Raw genomic sequence first — 22,495 nt, 5'->3', positions numbered from 1 at the left:
GGATCTAAATAATTACAGACCCATAACTTTACTAAATGGGATGTACAAACTATTAACCAAGATATTAACAAACAGATTAACAACTAAATTAGATCCAGGCAAGAGAACAAGCCGGATTTAGAAAGAGCTTCAGTACAAGTGACCACCTTTTAACGATGAAGATATTAATCGAAAAAGCTAACGAATACCATATCCCGCTATACATGGCATTTATTGACTTCGAAAAAGCATTTGATAGTGTGGAACACTGGGCAGTAAAGATTTCCCTACATATATAGATATACCGACTTAATTACAAATATATATGATAAGGCAACAATAACTATTAAGCTAATGAAACAAATGGAGCCTATTAAAATAAACCGAGGAGTAAGACAAGGAGATACCATCTCGCCCAAGCTATTCAACCAAGCGCTAGAAGATGTGTTCAAACAAATACACTGGGATGGTTTGGATATAAACATAAACGGGCAATGTCTGAATCACTTACGATATGCTGATTATATTGTATTAATAACAGAAAGAAGTGAAGAATTACAAAGAATGATGGAAGAACTAGATAGAGAATCGACAAAGATAGGACTGAAGATGAATTACAGTAAAACAAAAACCATGACCAATCGACAAGAAGAACTAATAATTACAGTGGCACAAACAAGAATAGAACAAGTAAAAGAGTATATAGTTATAGTCAAAGCCCGAATTTCAGGCACTCCTAGGTTTGACTAGGCAATCCTCAGGTCTGACTGACGATCTTAGTCAAAGCCCGAAATAAAGTTACAGTTTCGGCCTTTGACTAGTCAAACTTAGGAGAGACTAAGTTGGTCAGGCAAAGGTCGAAATTTAATTTTAAGAAATCGGGGTTTGACTAGTCAAACCCAGATCAGCTATTAAAATGTCGTAATTTGTTAGATTAGGTTTAATAAAACGTCATTTTTTAATTTTAATGTTTATTATTTTTATAATGTAGTTAAAAAAAATAGTGTTTATTCTCACATGTTGAGGCATTATGTCATTTAGAGTTGCACAATACGTTAGCCAGTGTTTCCCAACCGATGGGTCGCGACCCACTAGTGGGTCGCGAGCGGATTTCAGGGGGTCGCGGCGTGGCTCTTACAGTAGCTGTGTAGCGTACATTGACAGTGTTCCTAATTTTTTTTCTATCGTCATGGATGAGGTGTGGGTCTCGAATATGAAAAAACATTAGAAGATGGGTCGCCAGACATAAAAGGTAGGGAACCAATGCGTTAGACCTTTTACAATTTTGAAGAGCATTTCTTATTGCAGTAGCATTTTATAAAGCCTTGTCCTCCAAATTTAGAATCTCTTGTACTCTTTTAGAGACAACTTAACGTCTGGAATATCTCCGAAATTAAGAAAATTCTCTTTGCATTCTCTTATTTGATTTCTTGAAACAAGTTTGTTTATTGTTCCGTATTTCGTATCAACTTTATATAAACCGTCAATTGTTTTATCTTGTATGATACTCAAAATATTTCGAGCATCTCCTTTGGCTCTATCAAAACTGAAGATAGGTATTGTTACAGTTATTCCGATCGAAATTGGAGGATTTTTTTTCATTTAATTGTTTCATAGTATTAGCCCAGGCATGAAGACTTTCGATCGCCTTTCCTATATTTATTTTAATCTTTTCTGTCTGTGTAACAATACCTATCCCTAGCTTTATAGCCAAAGGAGATGCTCGAAATATTTTGGGTATCATAAAAGTTAAAACAATTGACGGTTTATATAGAGTTGGTACAAAATACGGAACAATAAACATTATTTTTTCAAGAAATCAAATAAGAGAATGCAAAGAGAATTTTCTTAAATTCCAAGATGTTCCAGACGTTAAGATGTCTCTAAGAGAAATTATTACAATAGATTCTAAATTTGGAGGACAAATCTTTATAAAATACTACTGCAATAAGAAATGCTCTTCAAAATTATGTAAGTGTAAAAAAGGTCTAACGTATTGTGTAACTCTAAATGCCATAATGCCTCAACATGTGAGAATAAATACTATTTATTTTATTTTATAATATGCTCAATAAAAAATCCAGATAATGTGACAAGTTTAAATATTGGTGAATATAAGTTTGAAAAGGTAGAACACTTTAAATATCTTGGAGTCTCAGCTAATGGAACTAACGATAGAAGCATCGTAATCAGTGAAAGAATCCAGGCAGGAAACAGAGTCTACTGGAAATACAATAACCTCCTAAAAGATAAGAAGCTTACTCAGAATACTAAACTGAAGATTTACAAAGCAGCAATTAGACCAGTAACCACATATGATGCTGAGGTAATATGTCTGACTCAGAAAGAGGAAGAAAGATTGAGGATCCTAGAGAGGAAAATAATTCGGAGGATAGCCGGCCCACTAGATTTAGGTAATAATAAATTTGGAAAACTCATGAACCACGAAGTAAGAGGACTTCTGAAAGGAGAAGACATCATCAGATTTATCAAGGCACAGAGACTCAGATGGGTGGGACATATAGAAAGGAGAAATCCAGAAGCCGTCATCAAGAAAATTTCCAAATACAGACCACGAGGAAGACCCAAAACTAGATGGGAGAACCAGATAGTCGAGGACCTTAAGAAGATGGGTGTCAGAGAATGGGTAACCAGAAGCAAAAACAGGAACGAATGGAGGAAAATTGTAGAAGATGCCAAGTCACACAACCAATTGTAAAACCAAAATGTTTATGCGGATTGATTCACCGCGAAAAACGAATCGGAAGAGCCCAAAGAGTGCGGCAATCACTCCGCTAGGAGTGTAGATGCCATGATGATGATGATGATTTTATTTTAATTACGAAAATATAAAAATAATAAACATTAAAATTGAAAAACCACGTTTTATTAAACATAATCTACGAACATTACGACATTTTAATAGCTGATCGGGGTTTGACCAGTCAAACCCCGATTTCATAAAATTAAATTTCGACCTTTGCCTGACCAACTTAGTCTCTCCTAGGTTTGACTAGTCAAAGGCCGAAACTGTAATTTATTTCGGACTTTGACTAAGACCGTCAGTCAGACCTGAGGATTGCCTAGTCAAACCTAGGAGTGCCTGAAATTCGGGCTTTGACTATAACATATATATCTAGGACAAATCACTAGATTAAATAAAGAAAATCAAACCGAAGAAATAAAGAGACGAATAAGATTGGCATGGGCATCATTCGGAAAACTGTCTTATATTCTAAAGAACAGAAAATACCCGCAATACCTAAAAACAAGAGAATTCAATCAATTTATACTCCCTGTTCTAATATATGACTCTCAGACATGGACGTTTACAAAAAAAAAATATGGAAAAAATAGCAAAGACAGAAAAATCCATGGAAAGACAAATGCTGAACATTAAACTATCAGACAGGAAAAGAAACGAATGGATCCGTAACAAAACAAAAGTGAAAGATGTTTCTACCCAAGTAGCAAAGCCTTAATGGAAGTTCGCCGGACACACCCTACGGCAGAAGGATGAAAGATGGACTAAGATGATTATACATTGGAGACCGTGGAACCACAAACAGAAAAGGGGAAGGCCACAGATGCGATGGTCGGATGACCTGAAGAAACACACTGGGTCAAATTGGATGCAAATTTCCCAAGATAGAGAGGCATGGAAGTGGATGTTTAGGGCTGATTAGATAGATAGAGATACAGCCGAGTACAGGAAATTAATTTCCTTCTGGATTTTGTAATATTTACGTTTGATCATATTGATCAGGTTCTAAAAACCTATTACAATGTTTGTATCAAGTAATGTAGTTGTGGAAGAAATAAACGTATTTCATAAAATGTGCTGAATTTCTCTTTGGAAGAATAAGATAAGAGGAATTCCCATATCAGACTTGCTCAAATGTCTCCATTATTACATTCTTTGACGGTTTTTGCTGTAAATTTTAAAGAACCGCTTGGCTTGAGATGCAATTTGGCACATGCATAACTAACATGTCAAAGAAAAAAGGGATATTGTGCCGATGTGTGCTTTTGCCCTGGGGGTGAGTTTCACTCCCTCTCTGAGGTGAAAAAATATATGTCAAAAATAAGTCCGGAAATGGATAAACTGACTAATTTTAATCAACTTTTGTTCTATAAAGTTTTTTCACCAAGTTAACCCGGGAGTACTCGCGCTCACTTCTGTAACGTGAATAGTCGCGTGTTAGATTTCATCTCACAATACGAATTTAAATACGAATTTACAACAAATTTTTATTTACTTGCTCTGTTAAACATATTATTTCTAACATTTATTAAAGCTTGATGGATTCGATCGTTACTTGATGGAAATTCATTTTATCTAACAATAAAATATTGAAAACGTTTGATTTCTATACTTCCACAAAATTTATTACCTACAACTATGTGACTACAGCTGTTTCGGCAGAGAGCCTTCCTCAAGTGATTTAGATTACTATGGGTTTGCCTTCTTAAATTATTTAACTGTAGAGGTTGAGGATTGGGGAGCTGTTTGTCTCGAATGGTCATTCAGAATTATATCTGTATTTTTCAATGTATTAATTTTTATAAATTCTAATAAAGATAGCTTAAGGCCTTTATTTTGGATATGCAGAATTTGAAACTGTTCATTAAAAGAATGATTATGATCTAGAAGGTGAAGTGCGTATGTAGAAGTGTCTGTGTTTCTATTGTTGAAAGCCCTTTTGTGTTCTGCTATCCGTTTGTCAAAGGTTCTACCAGTTTGACCTATATACGTAACCCATAGTAATAAATCATTTGACAAAGGCACTCTACCGAAACAGCTGTAGTCACATAGTTGTAATAAATTTTGTGGAAGTATAGAAAACAAAGGTCTTCAGTGTTTTATTGTTAGAATATTAAAGCTAATTGGCTCCCCCCAAAGCCATAAATTCCACAAAAAGAGGAAGAAAAAAAATACATACGCATTACTACACCCTTCCTCGAGGCACTTAAGAAACTTTTTCTAGATTACAAAGTTTTTCATCAAGTTATCCCGAAAAAGGATAAAATGAGATTCTATCTAACGGCGCGACTACCCGCGGGGTAATACTTTTCGAGTTATTTCCGAGTGAATTTGTTCATTTTTCAAATAAAATAACCACGTTTTTAGACGGGTTTTCGTAAATGACACAAAAAGTAAATATTTTAGTGAAAAAAAAAAAAATGTGTGTGTACTTTGTACGCACGTAAGAAGTTATACTTCTATTATATATTTTCAACGAAATAAATATACTTAACAGTTACAATACCAAAAATTAACAATAATTACCAAAAATTAATAGACCAGTGCAAATAGCAAAAAAATAATAAAAAATTAATAGCAGGATGAGACCAATTCCAAATGAAAGTACACATATTAGATAACATGTGGAACATTTTTCACCAAATCTGGATGAGTGGAACATGGGTTGGGGGAGCGCTTTTAGGGGTGAAAACGGTTAATTACGCTTTGCGGCAAAACGGCACATCCTATCGAAAAAAGTTAAATCGTAAAGTTGTAGGCTATAAGAAGGTCTACAACTTTTGTAAATAAGCATTTTTCACATAACCTCAAAATATCCGAGAAAATTGGAAAATTCGATGTTTTTGATTTTATTTTTTTTCTCACTGAAAAAAAAATTTTTTTTTACCAAATATGGTGGAAACTTACCTCTTTATGTCCCAAACACGCTGTAATTTTTCTGTACGCCAGCCTGCCCAGCCAGAAGCCGCGCCGCGCCTGCTCGCTATGCAACTTATATTACGTCTGAGAATCTGAAAATGGTGAGAGGTTGAAAATAAATTTCCGATTTTTGCCTTTTCTGACAAAATTGTCCACAGTAACGTATATATTTTTTTACACTATCAGAAAATAGAGGTTTCAATAAACAAAAAAAATGCCAACTTCTTTAAAAAAGCTAAACAAATTTCGGGAGATTTTTCAATTAAAAAAATGCTTAAATTTTCCCTTAAACATAAAAAACAAGAGTTTTAAAAAATATTTTTATACAGAAAAATTACAGCGTGTTGTGGATAGAAAGAGGTAAGTTTCCACCATATTTGGTAAAAAAAAAAATTTTTTTTTAGGGAGAAAAAAAAATAAAATCAAAAACATCGAATTTCCGATTTTCTCGGATATTTTGAGGTTATGTGAAAAATGTTTATTCACAAAAGTTGTAGATCTTTTTATTGCCTACAACTTTGCGATTTAACTTTATTCGATAGGTTGTGCCGTTTTGCCGCAAGTCGTAATTAACCGTTTTCACCCCTAAACACGCTCCCCCAACCCATGTTCCCCTCATCCAGATTTGGTGAAAAATATTCCACATGTTATCTAATATGTGTACTTTCATTTGGAATTTGTGTCATCCTGCTATTAATTTTTTATTTTTTTGGTCCATTTTAGAGCTATCTGCACTGGTCCGCGATCTCTCGATCTCTGGTCCGATGCTATACCAACCGAGCTGCCAAGCGCCGTGCTATTGACGTGTCGGATACAATTACACATCACGTTGACAAATAGATCAAAGTAAAGTATAAAAATAGGTATTTTATTATCTTGCGCCCGAGCAAGACAAATCCAAAGACACAAAAATTATAATAAAAATACATTTACTAAGAACACTAATATATTCTTTTAATGACTTATTTGTGCTGATACATACATAACTTGAAGGATTAGCAACGAACTGCAAACTGTCTGTCTTCGCATGCGCCAGGGAATTATAAAATTTCACCCTCGATCGTAAAGAAGTATAACTTCAAAAATGTTCTTAGAAAAACTATAGTCTGTAAAAAAGTAAAAAAATGGTGTATGCGTGAAGTCTCTAAAATCAATAAAAGCAGAGTTATATCTAAAGAAAAATAGGTTCATATTCGCCAATTTCCAAATAAGATATTTCAACGTGAAATTATCAAAAAATTAAGCACTTTTGGAGAAAACTCATTACAAGTGTATTAGTGTTTAAAAAAGCTTTATTTCTGTTTTTATAAAAAAAGATCAAAATTAAGCAACTTACGCCCAAAATACAATTGGTCCCTTTTGGTTCGGCAAAAAAATGGGAAAATCACCCCCAAAATTAGCAACATAAATTAAATTAATCGTTTTCGCCTCAAAAGTTGCTTATTTATGTTCTGTTTATATGATCTGTAATTTTCATCTATTTAACGTGCTCAGTTTTGAAAAAAATTGGTTTTAAAGTAAAATTTTTAGTGTCCGCAGACATATAAACCCAAATAAACAACAAAAGTAAAATTTTTTAAATTTTTAATTTTGAAAAAAATTATTTTTTTTCAAAATATCTTAAAAATTAATAGAGGGACAAAAAATCTCAAGAAGTAAAAAAATAGCTTTGCTTTTCTTAATGTCTTGTATTTTCTTGTTTTTCTGTAAGACAAAGATTGGTTAAGATGTAGTGTTTCTAAATTTGCATACACTCCTGATTGGTGACTCATTCAAGCCATTTCAACTAGAGCCCTTTCAAAAATAAGGACTTTGAACCGACGAAATTTACAGATCATATAAAAAGTACATACACCAATAAAGCTACTTGTGAATTGGTAACAATTAAGTTCATTTGAGATGCTAGTTAGGGGTGAATTTCCCGATTTTTTTACCAAAGAAAAAGGGACCAACTTTATGTAGAGCGTAACTTGTTTTGTTTTGATGCTAGAAATTTTTTTTATGTATAACAAAAGTAAAGCTTATTTTAAACACTTTAAAAAAGTACGAAGTATAAATACGAAGCAAGTTTTCAATCCTAATAGCAAATAATTAATATTGAAAATTATCAAAAATCACTAAAAGATTTTTAAATTGAAAACTTACTGGTACATCCCCATGTATACGCCTCCAAGACTTCTACAATTTGCAAGTCATATGGATGCTGCAGTAAAGACGATAGGGAAGGAATTCTAAACCTTGCAATTCAAATCCCCCGTCTGCAGCCGGCTAGGAACTGAAAGATGCACCATAGTTACTCTACTGAGTAATACGAAAATAAAATAATAAAAATGTGTACCATTTTTATTCGGCTGCAATACGAAGGAAAAACAATCTTACTTTTTAATTAGAATAAGGAGTGCAGCCAGTCCCTTTAACTGCAGTTTTCTGCTCTTATTGGAGCGTCATCAGAAGGAACGTAGGCACTGTTCTCCTTAATCCAATCAAATTGCATCGAAAGGTTTTCCCAAATATTGCAGCCAAAGTGATGGTAATGGGTGGCTAGCGCCATCTGGCCGTATAAATACGAAGCAAGTTTTCAATCCTAATAGCAAATAATTAATATTGAAAAATATCAAAAATCACTAAAAGATTTTTAAATTGAAAACTTACTGGTACATCCCCATGTATACGCCTCCAAGACTTCTACAATTTGCAAGTCATATGGATGCTGCAGTAAAGACGATAGGGAACGAATTCTAAACCTTGCAATTCAAATCCCCCGTCTGCAGCCGGCTAGGAACTGAAAGATGCACCATAGTTACTCTACTGAGTAATACGAAAATAAAATAATAAAAATGTGTACCATTTTTATTCGACTGCAATACGAAGGAAAAACAATATTTGGGAAAACCTTTCGATGCAATTTGATTGGATTAAGGAGAACAGTGCCTACGTTCCTTCTGATGACGCTCCAATAAGAGCAGAAAACTGCAGTTAAAGGGACTGGCTGCACTCCTTATTCTAATTAAAAAGTAAGATTGTTTTTCCTTCGTATTGCAGCCGAATAAAAATGGTACACATTTTTATTATTTTATTTTCGTATTACTCAGTAGAGTAACTATGGTGCATCTTTCAGTTCCTAGCCGGCTGCAGACGGGGGATTTGAATTGCAAGGTTTAGAATTCCTTCCCTATCGTCTTTACTGCAGCATCCATATGACTTGCAAATTGTAGAAGTCTTGGAGGCGTATACATGGGGATGTACCAGTAAGTTTTCAATTTAAAAATCTTTTAGTGATTTTTGATATTTTTCAATATTAATTATTTGCTATTAGGATTGAAAACTTGCTTCGTATTTTTACGGCCAGATGGCGCTAGCCACCCATTACCATCACTTTGGCTGCAATATTTGGGAAAACCTTTCGATGCAATTTGATTGGATTAAGGAGAACAGTGCCTACGTTCCTTCTGATGACGCTCCAATAAGAGCAGAAAACTGCAGTTAAAGGGACTGGCTGCACTCCTTATTCTAATTAAAAAGTAAGATTGTTTTTCCTTCGTATTGCAGCCGAATAAAAATGGTACATATTTTTATTACTTTAAAAAAGGTTGCAATGAGTTTTCCCCGAAAAGTGCTTCATTTTTTGGTTATTTCATGTTAAAATATTCGACTTGAAATTTGAAGAATATTAACCTATTTTTCATTAGCTATAACTCTGCTTCTACTAGGTCTAGAGATCTAACCCGTACACCGTTTTTTTTCCACTTTTTTACAGGCTATTTAAAAGATATTTTACAGGCTATATAAAATTATTTTTTCGACAAAATATTTACTTTTTGAGTTATTTGCTAAAAACCCTCAAAGTGGTTATTTTGTTTAAAAATGAACATATTCACTTGCAAATAACTCGAAAAGTATTGACTTGGTGAAAAATCTCTATAGAACAAAAGTTGCTTAAAATTAGTCAGTTTATCCATTTCAGGACTTACTTTGGACGTAAATTTTTCACGAAGCACACATCACCACAATATTCCTTTTTTTTTGTGACTTGTTAGCGATGCGTATGCCAAATTTCATATCAATACAAGCGGTTCTTTAAAATTTAAAGGTTTTGAAATATTTTACCGTTGAAAAACGTACTACATACACTAATTCCAACATCACATAGCGATCCTGGCGTTACTTGCGATCCTCTATCGTTGAACTTTTCATAAACCTCAATTTCTTCATTATTCTCCATTTAAAAAACATACGCATACTGCTCTAGAACTATTTAGTAATGAATTTCTCTTTCACGCAGTAAAGTTTAAATTCAAATATTTATGTGATAGATTTAAAAAAAAAGGATGGCATGAGACAATAGTTCCAGAACCGCACAATAATCATAGCAAAATATTTTTTTTGTATTACTCATATTTATGGTTTTTAGTCTAAATATGTTACGATTGTGGACACCACAATTATTCCAAGTTTTAGAAGATTACAAAGTTCATAACAATGGATCTACGTCAGATTTATGTACAATGTTAACAGTTCTACGACCAAATCCTACGATGGATTCGTGTTCATCAGTAAGTATTATTAGGGTAAAATTAAATATCTTATTATATGTATAGGTACACTAAACTTTTACCATAATATTTAACCTTGCACAATTGTCTTTTATGTAAAATACGTGGATGCTCGCGCTGGATCTGTTAGCCCCAACAACAGTGTTATGCATAACATCACGTAACAAAAGAAATTAATAATATTGTAAAAAGAAAAGTAGACCTAATAATATCTTGATTTCGATTATACCTATGTATTTTTCATCTAGCGATCTTGAAAATTATTCTGCACTTAACTGAATCATTTTGTTAGTGTTATGTACAATTATCTAATTAATTTACATGAAAGAAGTAAGATAAAGCATCTCGTCATGATATTAGCATGCTTAGCACAGGGTTTAACAGTTTCATGGAACCTAATAATGATATTATAGGTGTTGTTTTGAAAGTTTTAGTGGCATATTACCTCCAAATAGTTTGGACATTTTTCCATCAAATTCGAGGACTCCATAAATAGTTCCTGGATATACAACGTCGTCATTTTTTTACGTTTTCTTATTTTTCTTAGTATAGGAATTTTCAAATCTTTGCAAAACACTTCTCCTTCAATTGTTACTTTATTCAAAAAAATCTGCGTATGTGCTCAAGAAAAGTGACACATTTATCACTTATTTATCTTTATTTTTGCAGTATTTTTTGTTTAATGTTGTTACTTGGATTTAAAGTTGCATCATAAAAAAGTATAAGTCTGGTAACCATATAGTAATAATGATATTATATTCTGTACTGCAAGAGTCACTTTTGATAAATTTCGTAATTTTGCGTTATTTATCTATATAGTGTCACAACCCCAAAAAAAAAATATTTGTTAAATATTTATAGCAAACTTAATACACTATTTTGTAGAACTTAAAAAAACAGTTTTTGAATTAAACCCGGAAAATTCTAGCACAAAATTTTAAACGTCGTTTTCTCGATACTTTACTTATATTATGACACTCTTTGAGCGGAGGTGCGATATACAGTGCTAGTCAAAAGTCCGTATCCCCCCCTCTTATCTTTTGAACGGTTATAGATATAATAGTGAAATTTGGAGGGAGGAAATAAACGGACGTGAGCTTCTTAACTAGTCATGAAAGGTGACGTAATAATGACAGATGACGTTACAAAGCCACTGTGACCGATAATTTTAAATGGGACCCTATGGCAAGTGATACCTCGTTTGAAAGGTATTCAAATTACCTATACAGTCATACTAATTTTTTTGGGGTTTAGTTGATTTTGATTTTGGTGGATAAATTAAATGAATATATTATTTTAGTTTCGCATTTAATTAATAAAAATTCAAATGTCCGCCTATGTTTTTTTTGTCAAAAAGGTTGACTTTTTCAATTATCTAGTAGTTTTTACGTCAACGTGAACCTTTTTGACAAGTAATTATATGCGGAATTTTTAATTTTTATTAATTAAATGCGAAACTACAATTTTATATTTATTTCATTTATTCATCAAAATTAGCTTAAACTCAAACAAAATTAGTATGACTCAATAGGTATTTTGAATACCTTTCAAACGAGGTATCACTTGCCATAAGGTCCCATTTAAAATTATCGGTCACAGTGGCTCTGTAACGTCATCTGTCACTATTACGTCACCTGTCATGACTAGTTAAAAAGCTTACGTCCGTTAATTTCCTCCCTACAAATTTCATTATTATACGTCTAACCGTTCAAAAGATACGAGGGGGGGGGTACGGACTTTTGACTAGCACTGTATATTTCAATACGGTCGTGGTGTCATATTAAAAAAACAGATTATATTATTCTCTGTACATATCTTTCTCTAATTGTATGATACAAGAATTGTTTTTAGAATGTTGCCAAACCAGACGCTTATTTTCATTCTATGATTGTAGCATCAGTTGGAGTTGTAAGTTATATATTTACTGGATCTGTAATTCATAGAATAGGAAAGAAAAATCTTTTAAGTAAGTAGATTCATAGACATACATATTATAATCTTAGTATTTTTATATTGTATAAGTTTACATGCATCATTTTTTTTTGGCTAATGTCTTCAAACTTAGCATCGAACCTCAACACGAACAGAAAAAAACAATTGCTATAAAACAAATTCCTGCAAGCTCTTGTATAAAACATAATTCTCTCCATTTTAGTTTATGTACAATTATGTTGTAAAGTTAATAATAAACCAGCTTTAATACAATAATTATGCTACCCCCTCCCCTTCCACTACCCTTTGCGTTTAGAATAATAAAATTTGAGACAGTCCGCCATACAAGGTCAAATGCTATCCCGACTGGACTATTAAGAAAACCCTAAAGTAAAATTTAAGAATGCCATGGTCCTGATCGCCTCATTTTAAAGATGATTGCCACGATACAATAAAACATTTCTTATAGGGCTTTTCATCGATTGTCATTTGTTTCGAGCTTTTCTCATGTGTCACATAATATTAATATATCTACGTCATACGTCTTTGGTTTGTATCATTGGTATATACCAATAACGTACGACGTAGATATAGATTAATATTATGTGACACATGACAGCAGCTCGAAACAAATGACTGTGAGTGAAAAGCCCTATTGTACAGTTGAGTCCGCGAGTCTTTACCCGTGCGTCATTAATACCTAGCGAGATAAAACACATACTTTTTATCTAGCATCATTCTCTTCCATGCATGAAACTCATGACAAACCAGCTGCCGTTTGTTATTACGTAACAACACATGTTATTTTTATGAACCATCTAGACTCAGTGCATTGAAAAGAGATAGGTACAAAAAAGACGATTCGGTATGTTTTCATATTTTAAGCACAATTTGTTTGACGTTTCTGATTTGTTTAATTTTGTGGCTGTCAGTCAGTTGAACTTTTTGCGGTTTTTGTCGAATTTTTGCGTTTTGAAGTTTCTTTATATTACACAAACAGTTGTTTTTACAACTAATTTTATATTGGGCTTTGAAATTTTAAGGTAAATAATTATATTTAGGCAATTAATATTTAAAACATACAAAGCTAACGTCATTTACACAGTAAAGAAATTATTGTGTTTAGATTTCCGCCAAAGTGAATAAAATAACAAAAATAAAATACGTTATTGGATTTTTTTATAAATTGTTTATTTTTTATTAATCAATAATAATAAAAGAATTTATTAAGCTACTTCAAATGTAGCTGTAATTCTGCGCAAAAATTTTGAAGCAAAACTTACATTTGACATTCTATGTATTTGATAACGTCAAATTTTATAATAAAACCCGTAATCGGAACAGTAGCCACTTTCTGTCAGTTGTTGTTGGGTGAAATAGATTTCCGACTTATTTCGTATGCTTTAAGTGATGACGCACGGGTAAAGACTCGCGGACTCAACTGTATTATGGGTAGACTAAGAGCCGCTATAGGTGAAATTCCTTAATCATTTTAGGCACGATGGGACCCTATAACTTAAATAGTAGAACCTAAAAGAAAACGTTTGAGCATTGTGCCGTCACTTTTCAGTGGCACATGCGTCTACAGTGGCGCATCAAACTTTCCACTTATGGACGGGATACATAAATTAAAAAATACCCTCCCTCATTACCAGAATTTAATTTTTTCATTTTTTTAAGTTCTATGTGATTAAGACATAAGATTAATCGTAATTTTAACCCACCACCCCCTTCTCCCTGCCCCCACCATCAAAAACTTTATTTTTCTGATTATTATTTATGATTATTCTGATTATTATGATTTATTCTGATTATTTTTATGATTTTATTTTTTTTTGGTGGTATGCAATCAATTTTAAAATTTCAAAAAATTCACAAGCATAGTTAAGGCTTTTGTAAAACACGTCTATTTTTTATAGACCTGTAGGTTGAGTGTACATAACCTCTTTCTTTGGAACTTTTTCTTTGGAAAAAAGTATATAACTTTTTTTTGGGATAGCTACAGATCTAATTTTTTCTTAGTCTTGTGTATTTTATCAAACACTATATTTCTAATTTTTTCAGATTTTTCTGTAACGCTGGTCGCTTTCAAAAATCCAAAAAACTGTTTTTAAGGGGGTTTTGGGGGGTTTGAACGTGTTTTTCATATTTTTAAATATTCTAAAGGACTCAGTGACTTCAAGTTAAATATAACCTAAAAAAACAAAATTGATTTGATATATTATGAAGTCTATAAAATAGGGAAAATCCCCCAAAACCCCCAAAAAACAGTTTTTCGGATTTTTGAAGGTGGGGAGCCTTACGGAAAAATCTGAAAAAAAAATAAAAATATAGTGTTTGATAAAACACACAAGATTAGAAAAAATTAGACCTGCAGCTGTTCCTCAAAAAAAGTTATACGCTTTTTTGAAAAAAAAAATTTCTTTTAATTTTTTGAGGTTATGTACACTCTACCTATGGGTCTATAAAAAATAGGCATGTTTTATAAAAGCCTCAGCTATGCGTGTGAATTTTTTGAAATTTTAAAATTGATTGCATCTGACCAAAAAAAAACTAAAAACGAAAAATGAAGTTTTTGCTGGTGGGGGCAGGGGAGGGGGGTGGTGGGTTAGAATTACGCTGAATCTTAGGTGTTAGTCACATAGAACTTAAAAAAATAAAAACAATTTAATTCTGTTAGTAAGGGAGGGTAACTTTTAATTTATTTATCCCGTCCATAAGTGGAAAGTTTGATGCGCCACTGTCGACGCATGTGCCACTGAAAAGTGACGGCACAGTGTTCAAACGTTTTCTTTTAGGTTCTACTATTTAAGTTATAGGGTCCCATCGTGCCTAAAATGATTAAGAAATTTCACCTATAGCGGCTCTTAGTCTAGGGTGATTGCCTCTCACCTTTCAATCTCTAGGTCCGCTTCCATATTAAATAGTAAACTTTTTGCTATCGTGTAATGTATTATAACGGGGTGCAGCTTAATCATTTTTGTTTTTTTTTGTGGTCTATGCTTTTAATTTTATTTTTTGGAGCAGCAAATCAATCAATAATAAAAATAATTTGATCTGTTTATACAAAAATCATCTTAAAACCAAAATCTCTAACGAAAATATTTACTTTTTTAGTTTTAGCAGCATTGCTAGGAGCCTTAATATGCTTTTCACTAATTTACTCAAGAGGAGTAATGATCACTATGATCCTAATATCTCTATTTACATCTTGTGGAAACATATGTACCAATGTTATACTGTCTGTGATTGTTGATGTTTTCCCAACGTCATTAAGGTAGGTTATTTAATATTAACAAATTTAAATTATTTAAAATTAACAAATATTACATAGCAAATCAGTACTTGTTCCGATTATTTAGTGAGTTTTTAGTCTTTTGGTAATACATATTATTCTTTGTATAGTCATCTGTTTTAACCTCATTCTTATCTACAGAGAGAGTCTGTAAAGTGGAATAAATTCAATATCTCAAATACTAATTGTTTTTTTGGAAAAAGCTCAGACCCGTCGATTAGTATTGCAAATTGTCCTTTTTGACATTCAATAAAAATGTATAAAGGATGTCCCAATTTAGAGATATGACGTCATCGTCGATTTTCTTAAATGGCAACACTGTCATTTTGATAGCTAATTTGATAGGGTTTGTAAAGTTATACATAACTGCAAAATATCAAATTTTTATTCTCTACCATTTACAAGATAATAGAAAATAACAAAGTTATATCTGTAATTTGGGATATATTCAATAATTAAAATACTAACTGTTTTTTTGAAAAATGCTCAGACCCGTCGATTAGTATATCAAATTGTCCTTTTTGACATATAATAATAATATATACAGGGTGTCCCAATTTAGAGATATGACGTCATCGTTGATTTTCTTAAATGGCAACACTGTCATTTTGATAGCTATTTTGATAGGGTGTGTAAAGTTATACACAACTGCAAAATTTCAAATTTGTATTCTCTACCATTTAGATGATAATAAAAAATAACAAAGTTATGAAAAAGAAGTAATCAACTAATAATTGAATTTAATTATTTCAATAAATTAAGCAAAAACTCATAATGTTGCCCTCAATTATTGTCAAATTGTCAATGGGCAACGTTATGAGCATTTGCTTAATTGAAATAAATAAATTCAATTATTATTTGATTACTTCTTGTTCTTCATAACTTTGTTATTTTTTATTATCTTGTAAATGGTAGGGAATAAAATTTTGAAATTTTTCAGATGTGTATAACTTTACACACGCTATCAAAATAGCTATCAAAATGATAGTGTTGCCATTTAAGAAAATCAACGATGACGTCATATCTCTAAATTGGGACACCCTGTATACATTATTATTATATGTCAAAAATGACAATTTGATATACTAATCGACGGGTCTGAGCATTTTTCAAAAAAACAGTTAGTATTTTAATTATTGAATATATTCCAAATTACAGATATAACTTTGTTATTTTCTATTATCTTGTAAATGGTAGAGAATAAAAATTTGATATTTTGCAGTTATGTATAACTTTACAAACCCTATCAAATTAGCTATCAAAATGACAGTGTTGCCATTTAAGAAAATCGACGATGACGTCATATCTCTAAATTGGGACACCCTGTATACATTTTTATTGAATGTCAAAAAGGACAATTTGAAATACTAATCGACGGGTCTGAGCATTTTCCAAAAAAACAATTAGTATTTGAGATATTGAATTTATTCCACTTTACAGACTCTCTCTGTATACGCTCTGAGCTTCGCTGGTGTCGCTCCTGGCGGATTACTAATTCAACTTTCACCGGTAATTTTTAAATTTATTATTTAATTGTTATCGCTTAATATTTACAACGCTAAAAAGTAATTAAATTGTAATAGATTTTTTTTAAGATTTTGCTAATCATTTTTACGTTCTATTGATGAAATATTAATTTCTTACTTCGGATACTTTCACAATTATCATGTAGATGGCGCTAAGATTACTAGATTAATTTATGATTACATATTACGGAACATTAAAAAAACGTAAATTCAGTATTTAAAACGTAAGTATATTTAAGGTAAAAATATATACCACAGCTTTGACCAACTAATATTTTTTATAATTAATGTTTTTAATTTTAATTTTAAATTAATCACTTTGACATTTATGTCAAATTTCCGGTAAACGTTTACAGACTTGCCACTACTGGCGCTCGCGAATTTATAAATATCCCCTCTACGTACGAGCTCACAGCGTATAACCACTGTTGGGTTTGATTTGTCACGTCGCAATTGATTTATAGATATTAATGATTTAGAATATTAAATGTATGTATGCCATTCTCTGTGTTATTTTACTTGTTTTAAATAAAATGTAATACACTCGTCTAGCATATAATAAGCATTAAATATGTTTCAGAGCATTAGCATTGTCATTGGTAATGGCGCTGGCAAGGATAGGTGTCGTTTTAGGCAACATATTTTTCCCGATGCTTCTCGAGCAAGGGTGCCACCCCCCATTTTTAGTAGTAGCAGGTATTATCGGAGGTAAGATTTATTTATATCTATCTGTATGTTCTGACTAAATAATTTATTATATTTTAGTGGGAGGCGTCTTGTGCTTCATTTTGCCAAATACAGAAAATACTGCTTTGAAATGACGTGGAGAGATTATGACATTATTAAAATGGCATTATGTATATTAGAATTTCAAATTGATTGTGCAATATGTTTTAAAATTGACAATAGAACATTTTTTTAGTATTTCCCTCTCTAATAAAATGAAATCATTCTAAAAAAAACGACTAGCATCGTCGTGTATATTAGGGTGCATCGAAAAAGGCGAAAATTTTTTTTTTGCGATGGAAAAGTAATACCTCTCAAAAGTTGGCCAATCAAGTGTCAAGTATTTTGGTAAAATTTTTTCAAAATTGGAAAATATCTTCTGCCCCCCCAAGACAATTAAAAATTTTGAAAAAATGTTAACAGACGAAAAAAATTTTTATTTCGAAACAAAAATGTAATAGCTCACAAAAGTTTACAATTTAGTATTTTAGTAAAATTGCGTTGAAATAAAAAAAATATTTTCTGCCCCCCACCGCAACTAAAAATTAGAAAAAATACATTAATAGGCGAATTTCTTTTGTAAGGGAAATGTAATACCTTATATAACTTGAATAAATAAATTCGGTTTAAATTGCAAAATATTTTCTGGTTTCACAAGGAAATTAAAATTTTTACTTAAGAAAAGTATACTATTAAAACATGCTTTTTATAACAAAATAGCCTAATTTATCCGTCTTCCTGACTCACCCAAGTTTTTTAATACTAAAATAAATATAAAGTAAAGTACAAAATTAGGTATACCAATATTACAAAACAATATGGTAAAAGCATTCTATTCGAAGATGTCTTCCGATTTAGCATTAAAGTGAGGCATAGTTTTTCTGGAATCAATTCGAGTTTTTATAAATCCATCCCTCGAATACGATCCACAAACTGCTAGAGAAGCTTGTGTTACAAGCTTAACACATCGTTCTACACATTGTTTGTGGCAGTGATATTTCTCAATCTCAATGTTAAAAGGGTCTAAGTTAGGATTCTTAATAAAATTTCGCAGATTGTCACTTGAAAATCTAAAGACTATAAGTGGTTCTGTAAGCTGATATTCTTGTTAGTTAATTAACTCAAAGTAGTCGTTTGAATCAAAATTTTTATAGGAGAAAGTTTGAAGACCCTCACGTTTTTAATTTGGTCACTGGCAAACTTCTTTGATGTCCAAGGGGTAGATCATGTGAATGTCGCAGACATACAAACCACTGAAGCGGTTTTTTAAGATGTTATTCTAACAGCCGTATTACATCACCCTTAACGCCAGTATTTACGACTGTTTCGTCACATGCAATAGCTGGATTTGATACTTTCTGATATACCAGACAGCTGATACCCATATCCGAAATATTTGCAACCTGGCTCATGCACAAGTGTTATGTGTTCTTCCACGATCGATTGACCATAAAACTTGGTACTGTTTTTTACTTCAGCTAAAGTTTTTTCTTTGCGTCGGTAACTTTCTTCTTTTGTTCTCTCTGATTATATTTGTTTTTGTTTTTCCTATGAATCGAGCTTATCACCATTTTTCTGGGACCTCTTTGATTTAATTGAAATTTGCGCGCATCCAGAGGCACTTTTTGAGATTTGCTACAAAGACAATTAATCAGAGTGTCACATTTGCATGCTGCAAGATCGAAACGTGTAGTTTTACTTTTGTTCTTAAAGCATTGAATTTTACTTTTGTAAAATTCACTGTTTTGCCTGTTCTTAAATGGTTTCATAAGTTTCATATATTTGTTATGATAGGCTTATAAAAGCGGAAAAATTATTGTATGTTAAATTATTGGAATTAAAGCCTTTTTCCATATTTCCTCCAATTTAATTGCAACCTGTTCGGCAATACCAGAAAATTCTGGCTCTTTCTTGCTGAGCTTTTTATCCTCTTGCAACAACAAAACTTCATCGCTTGTTTGTATTTCGGTAAAACATTTTCAGGTATATTTGGTGGTTGCCCAAAAATGGGGCCGTCCACAGCACATCTAGATTTTATACCCCATGGTCCTGGTTTATCTATTTTAAAAATCTTTAATTTACAAACAACAATAATAACAAAGTAAGGCATCGCACCAAACATAAGTGAAAATTACACGCACGGACTCACGAAGCGGGACATTTCAAAGTAATTGGGGAGACTGAAAAACAAATAAAACTTTAAATATCGTTTAAGTTTGTAATTGACAACATTTTAAGTTTTCTTTAATTGATCTTAGATCGCGTCAGCACATATTTTATTCCAAATAATATAAATTGAAATTTCCATAAAAATCAGAATTTAATAAAATTAAAGGTCGTTGGGGGGGGGGGGGAAATTCGCTTAGAAAATAAAATTAAAATACTAATATGCTAAAATATAACACTAGCAACTTTTTCACGCTATTATATATAACATTTCCAACTTTTATTTTTTCGATGCACCCTAGTGTATATGCCGACGAGACCCTCCTCCGTCATCCAGCACTTCGGAACTGGAATAGCTTCTGTAAAGTCGAGTAACACTTCCGAAGCACTACAATAATTTAGCTACTGACTGTCAGCAAGAAGGGTCACTGTCTCTTTTCTCCGTATCTCCTTTTGTTTTGGTCCTAGAAATTGTTATTTTTTTAGAACATCGCTCCTAGAACAGCATCACTGCCAGCAGGGCATTTTTTCTTTAACCACAGTCTACCTCACATGGTTGGACTCACTTGATCGCCTTTTATCCAAATGTATTCTCTATATTTTCAACTTAAAATATCTTTCCATCTTAGCTTTGCCGATGGGCCAGCTGTCTTTCTTTTTTCTTCAACCACATAGTTTGACCCACTTGATCTCCTCTTATTCAAACGTATTCTCTATACCTTTAACTTATAATATCTTTCCCACTTACCTTTCCCGGTTAGTCCAGCTGTCTTTCTTCCTCTTTTTTCTTCTTTATTATAGCACAGATGTAGTTGTATACACTAGCTCAATCTGTTTTATTTTTAATCATTCTCCCAATAATTTTTCCTATGGTCACAAATTCATATTAGTCTCTTTCAATTCTGCTTATTTCTACCAGCCATCTGTTAGCTGCAACATCATATTGTGGCACAGTGTCAAGGGATTTGCATTATAAACACTTTGCCGCATTCTCCGTGTTAGTTCATTCTTCTTACTATCTCTCAATTGACCTTTCCCTTTCCTTTCTTCTCTAGGCCATGGTAAGGTCTACAGCAGGGGTGGGCAAATATTTTTAAGCGCGGGCCAAAATGAAATTTTCAAAATGTCTCCCGGGCCGGAGGACTATACCCAGTATGTACGCTAATGTTTTTGGTGGAGGTTTTTCTCTGCCCAAGAAATTTTTTTGACAAAAATACTATAAGTAATATTTTAAAGCATTTGGAGAAAGACAGTTGACTGTTAATAATAATAAATTGTCTTTCTGGTGTACACAATGCGAATAATTTACGAACAATTTGTTCCCAGTAAAATTACGAAATTTTTAATATGGTAAATTATATTAAGCCATAACAAGGATCCAGATAAAAAATGAACTTCAAAAATTCGATCAAGAATCGAGTAATCAAGAGCAGCCTTTTTGAAGAGGACATTTTTGAGTAGCCAAAGATTCAATCTGCAAATCTGATATCCGATGGTAAAATGTTGTCAAGTCAACCATCATAGACGAAATTCAAAGGAGACAACTGATCTGGTATGGTCATGTACGACGACAGGCTGCCAAAACAAATTTTAAAATGGATGCCAAGGAAAAGAAGAAAGAAAGGAACGCCGAAACAATCCTTGCTAGGCGGCATGTCGAAAAGGAATCTTCACCCTGATGAATGCAACGACGGACGAAACTGATTTTAGCTATTTATCAATTTTTCGCCTAATTGTTACATAATATGGAAGTTAAACATGGACCCTATATTGGCGAGAAATAAATAAACTGCTGGTATTTGAAAGAAAGGTTCTCAGCATGATATTTGGCCCTCAAAGAGATGAATTGCCAAGAGAGAAGAGAAGGCACCGCAATACTGAATTGGTGAATCCTAGAAAGACGTAATGTTAAAGACAGTGTTTTTTGTGAGACCAGACCATAGAAGATCAATAGGCCGTCTAAAAAGAAAAAGATGGAAGGATGGTGTTGAATATGATTTATCTTGGATTGGGGTACAACAATGCCAAATGGAAGTGAAATATCGTAGAAAACGGATGTCTATAGTGGATGCGGGGGAAGACTCAATCCGACTTATAGAGTCAGTCAAGTTTAAGGCTTTATTTGTTTCGATGATTTCTCTTCCTGGCCAAGAAGAAATCCAGGACAAAATTAAAGTTCTGCTAAAACTGGGAATTTATAAATGAAATAATTACAGCAAAAGAAATATCATCGGATTGGAAAATGATACTACCATTATTTACCAGGAATTGTAAAAACTGTAGAGGAATTCCACTGACCAGCATTGCTGCCGAAGTATTTAATAAGATAATTGAAAAGGTGTGAGGAAAAAACTGCAAATAAAATTAGAATAATAATTGTAACATAGTTTTAGAAAACTAAGAAGTACCCGAAATCTGATTTTTATATTGAGAAAATAAAAAAAACATGTTAGATTCCATGTACCAATTCTCAAATTATTATTGGCATCTCCTCTACATTAGGGATGGGAAAAACCTACCGGTTATAACCTTAAACCGGTTTTTTTACTTTTTAATAACCGGTTTTACCAGTTGTTTTTTTTGTCCCGGTTATAACCGGTTTTTCCTTTTTAAAGTAATAACCAGTGAAAAACCG

The 22,495-nt window shown here is 32.4% G+C and overlaps 1 protein-coding gene across 1 annotated transcript in view; it reads left to right on the top strand.

Moving 5' to 3' along the window:
* Positions 1-17,892, top strand: part of LOC114324324 (synaptic vesicle glycoprotein 2B-like) — a 75,115-nt gene extending 57,223 nt beyond the window's left edge. The window contains exons 7-11 of the mRNA XM_028272131.2: positions 10,074-10,215; positions 12,067-12,181; positions 15,265-15,424; positions 17,549-17,676; positions 17,734-17,892. Of these exons, the coding sequence (XP_028127932.2) occupies positions 10,074-10,215; positions 12,067-12,181; positions 15,265-15,424; positions 17,549-17,676; positions 17,734-17,789 (601 nt within the window). The 3' untranslated portion in view covers positions 17,790-17,892. The remainder of the gene's footprint in view (positions 1-10,073; positions 10,216-12,066; positions 12,182-15,264; positions 15,425-17,548; positions 17,677-17,733) is intronic.
* The last annotated feature ends 4,603 nt before the right edge of the window (positions 17,893-22,495 follow it).

This window comes from Diabrotica virgifera, chromosome 9 (genome assembly GCF_917563875.1).
Source record: "Diabrotica virgifera virgifera chromosome 9, PGI_DIABVI_V3a".
NCBI classification, from domain to species: domain Eukaryota; kingdom Metazoa; phylum Arthropoda; class Insecta; order Coleoptera; family Chrysomelidae; genus Diabrotica; species Diabrotica virgifera.
Note: the sequence above shows the minus strand (reverse complement) of the source record. Positions and strands in the feature narration are given on the sequence as shown.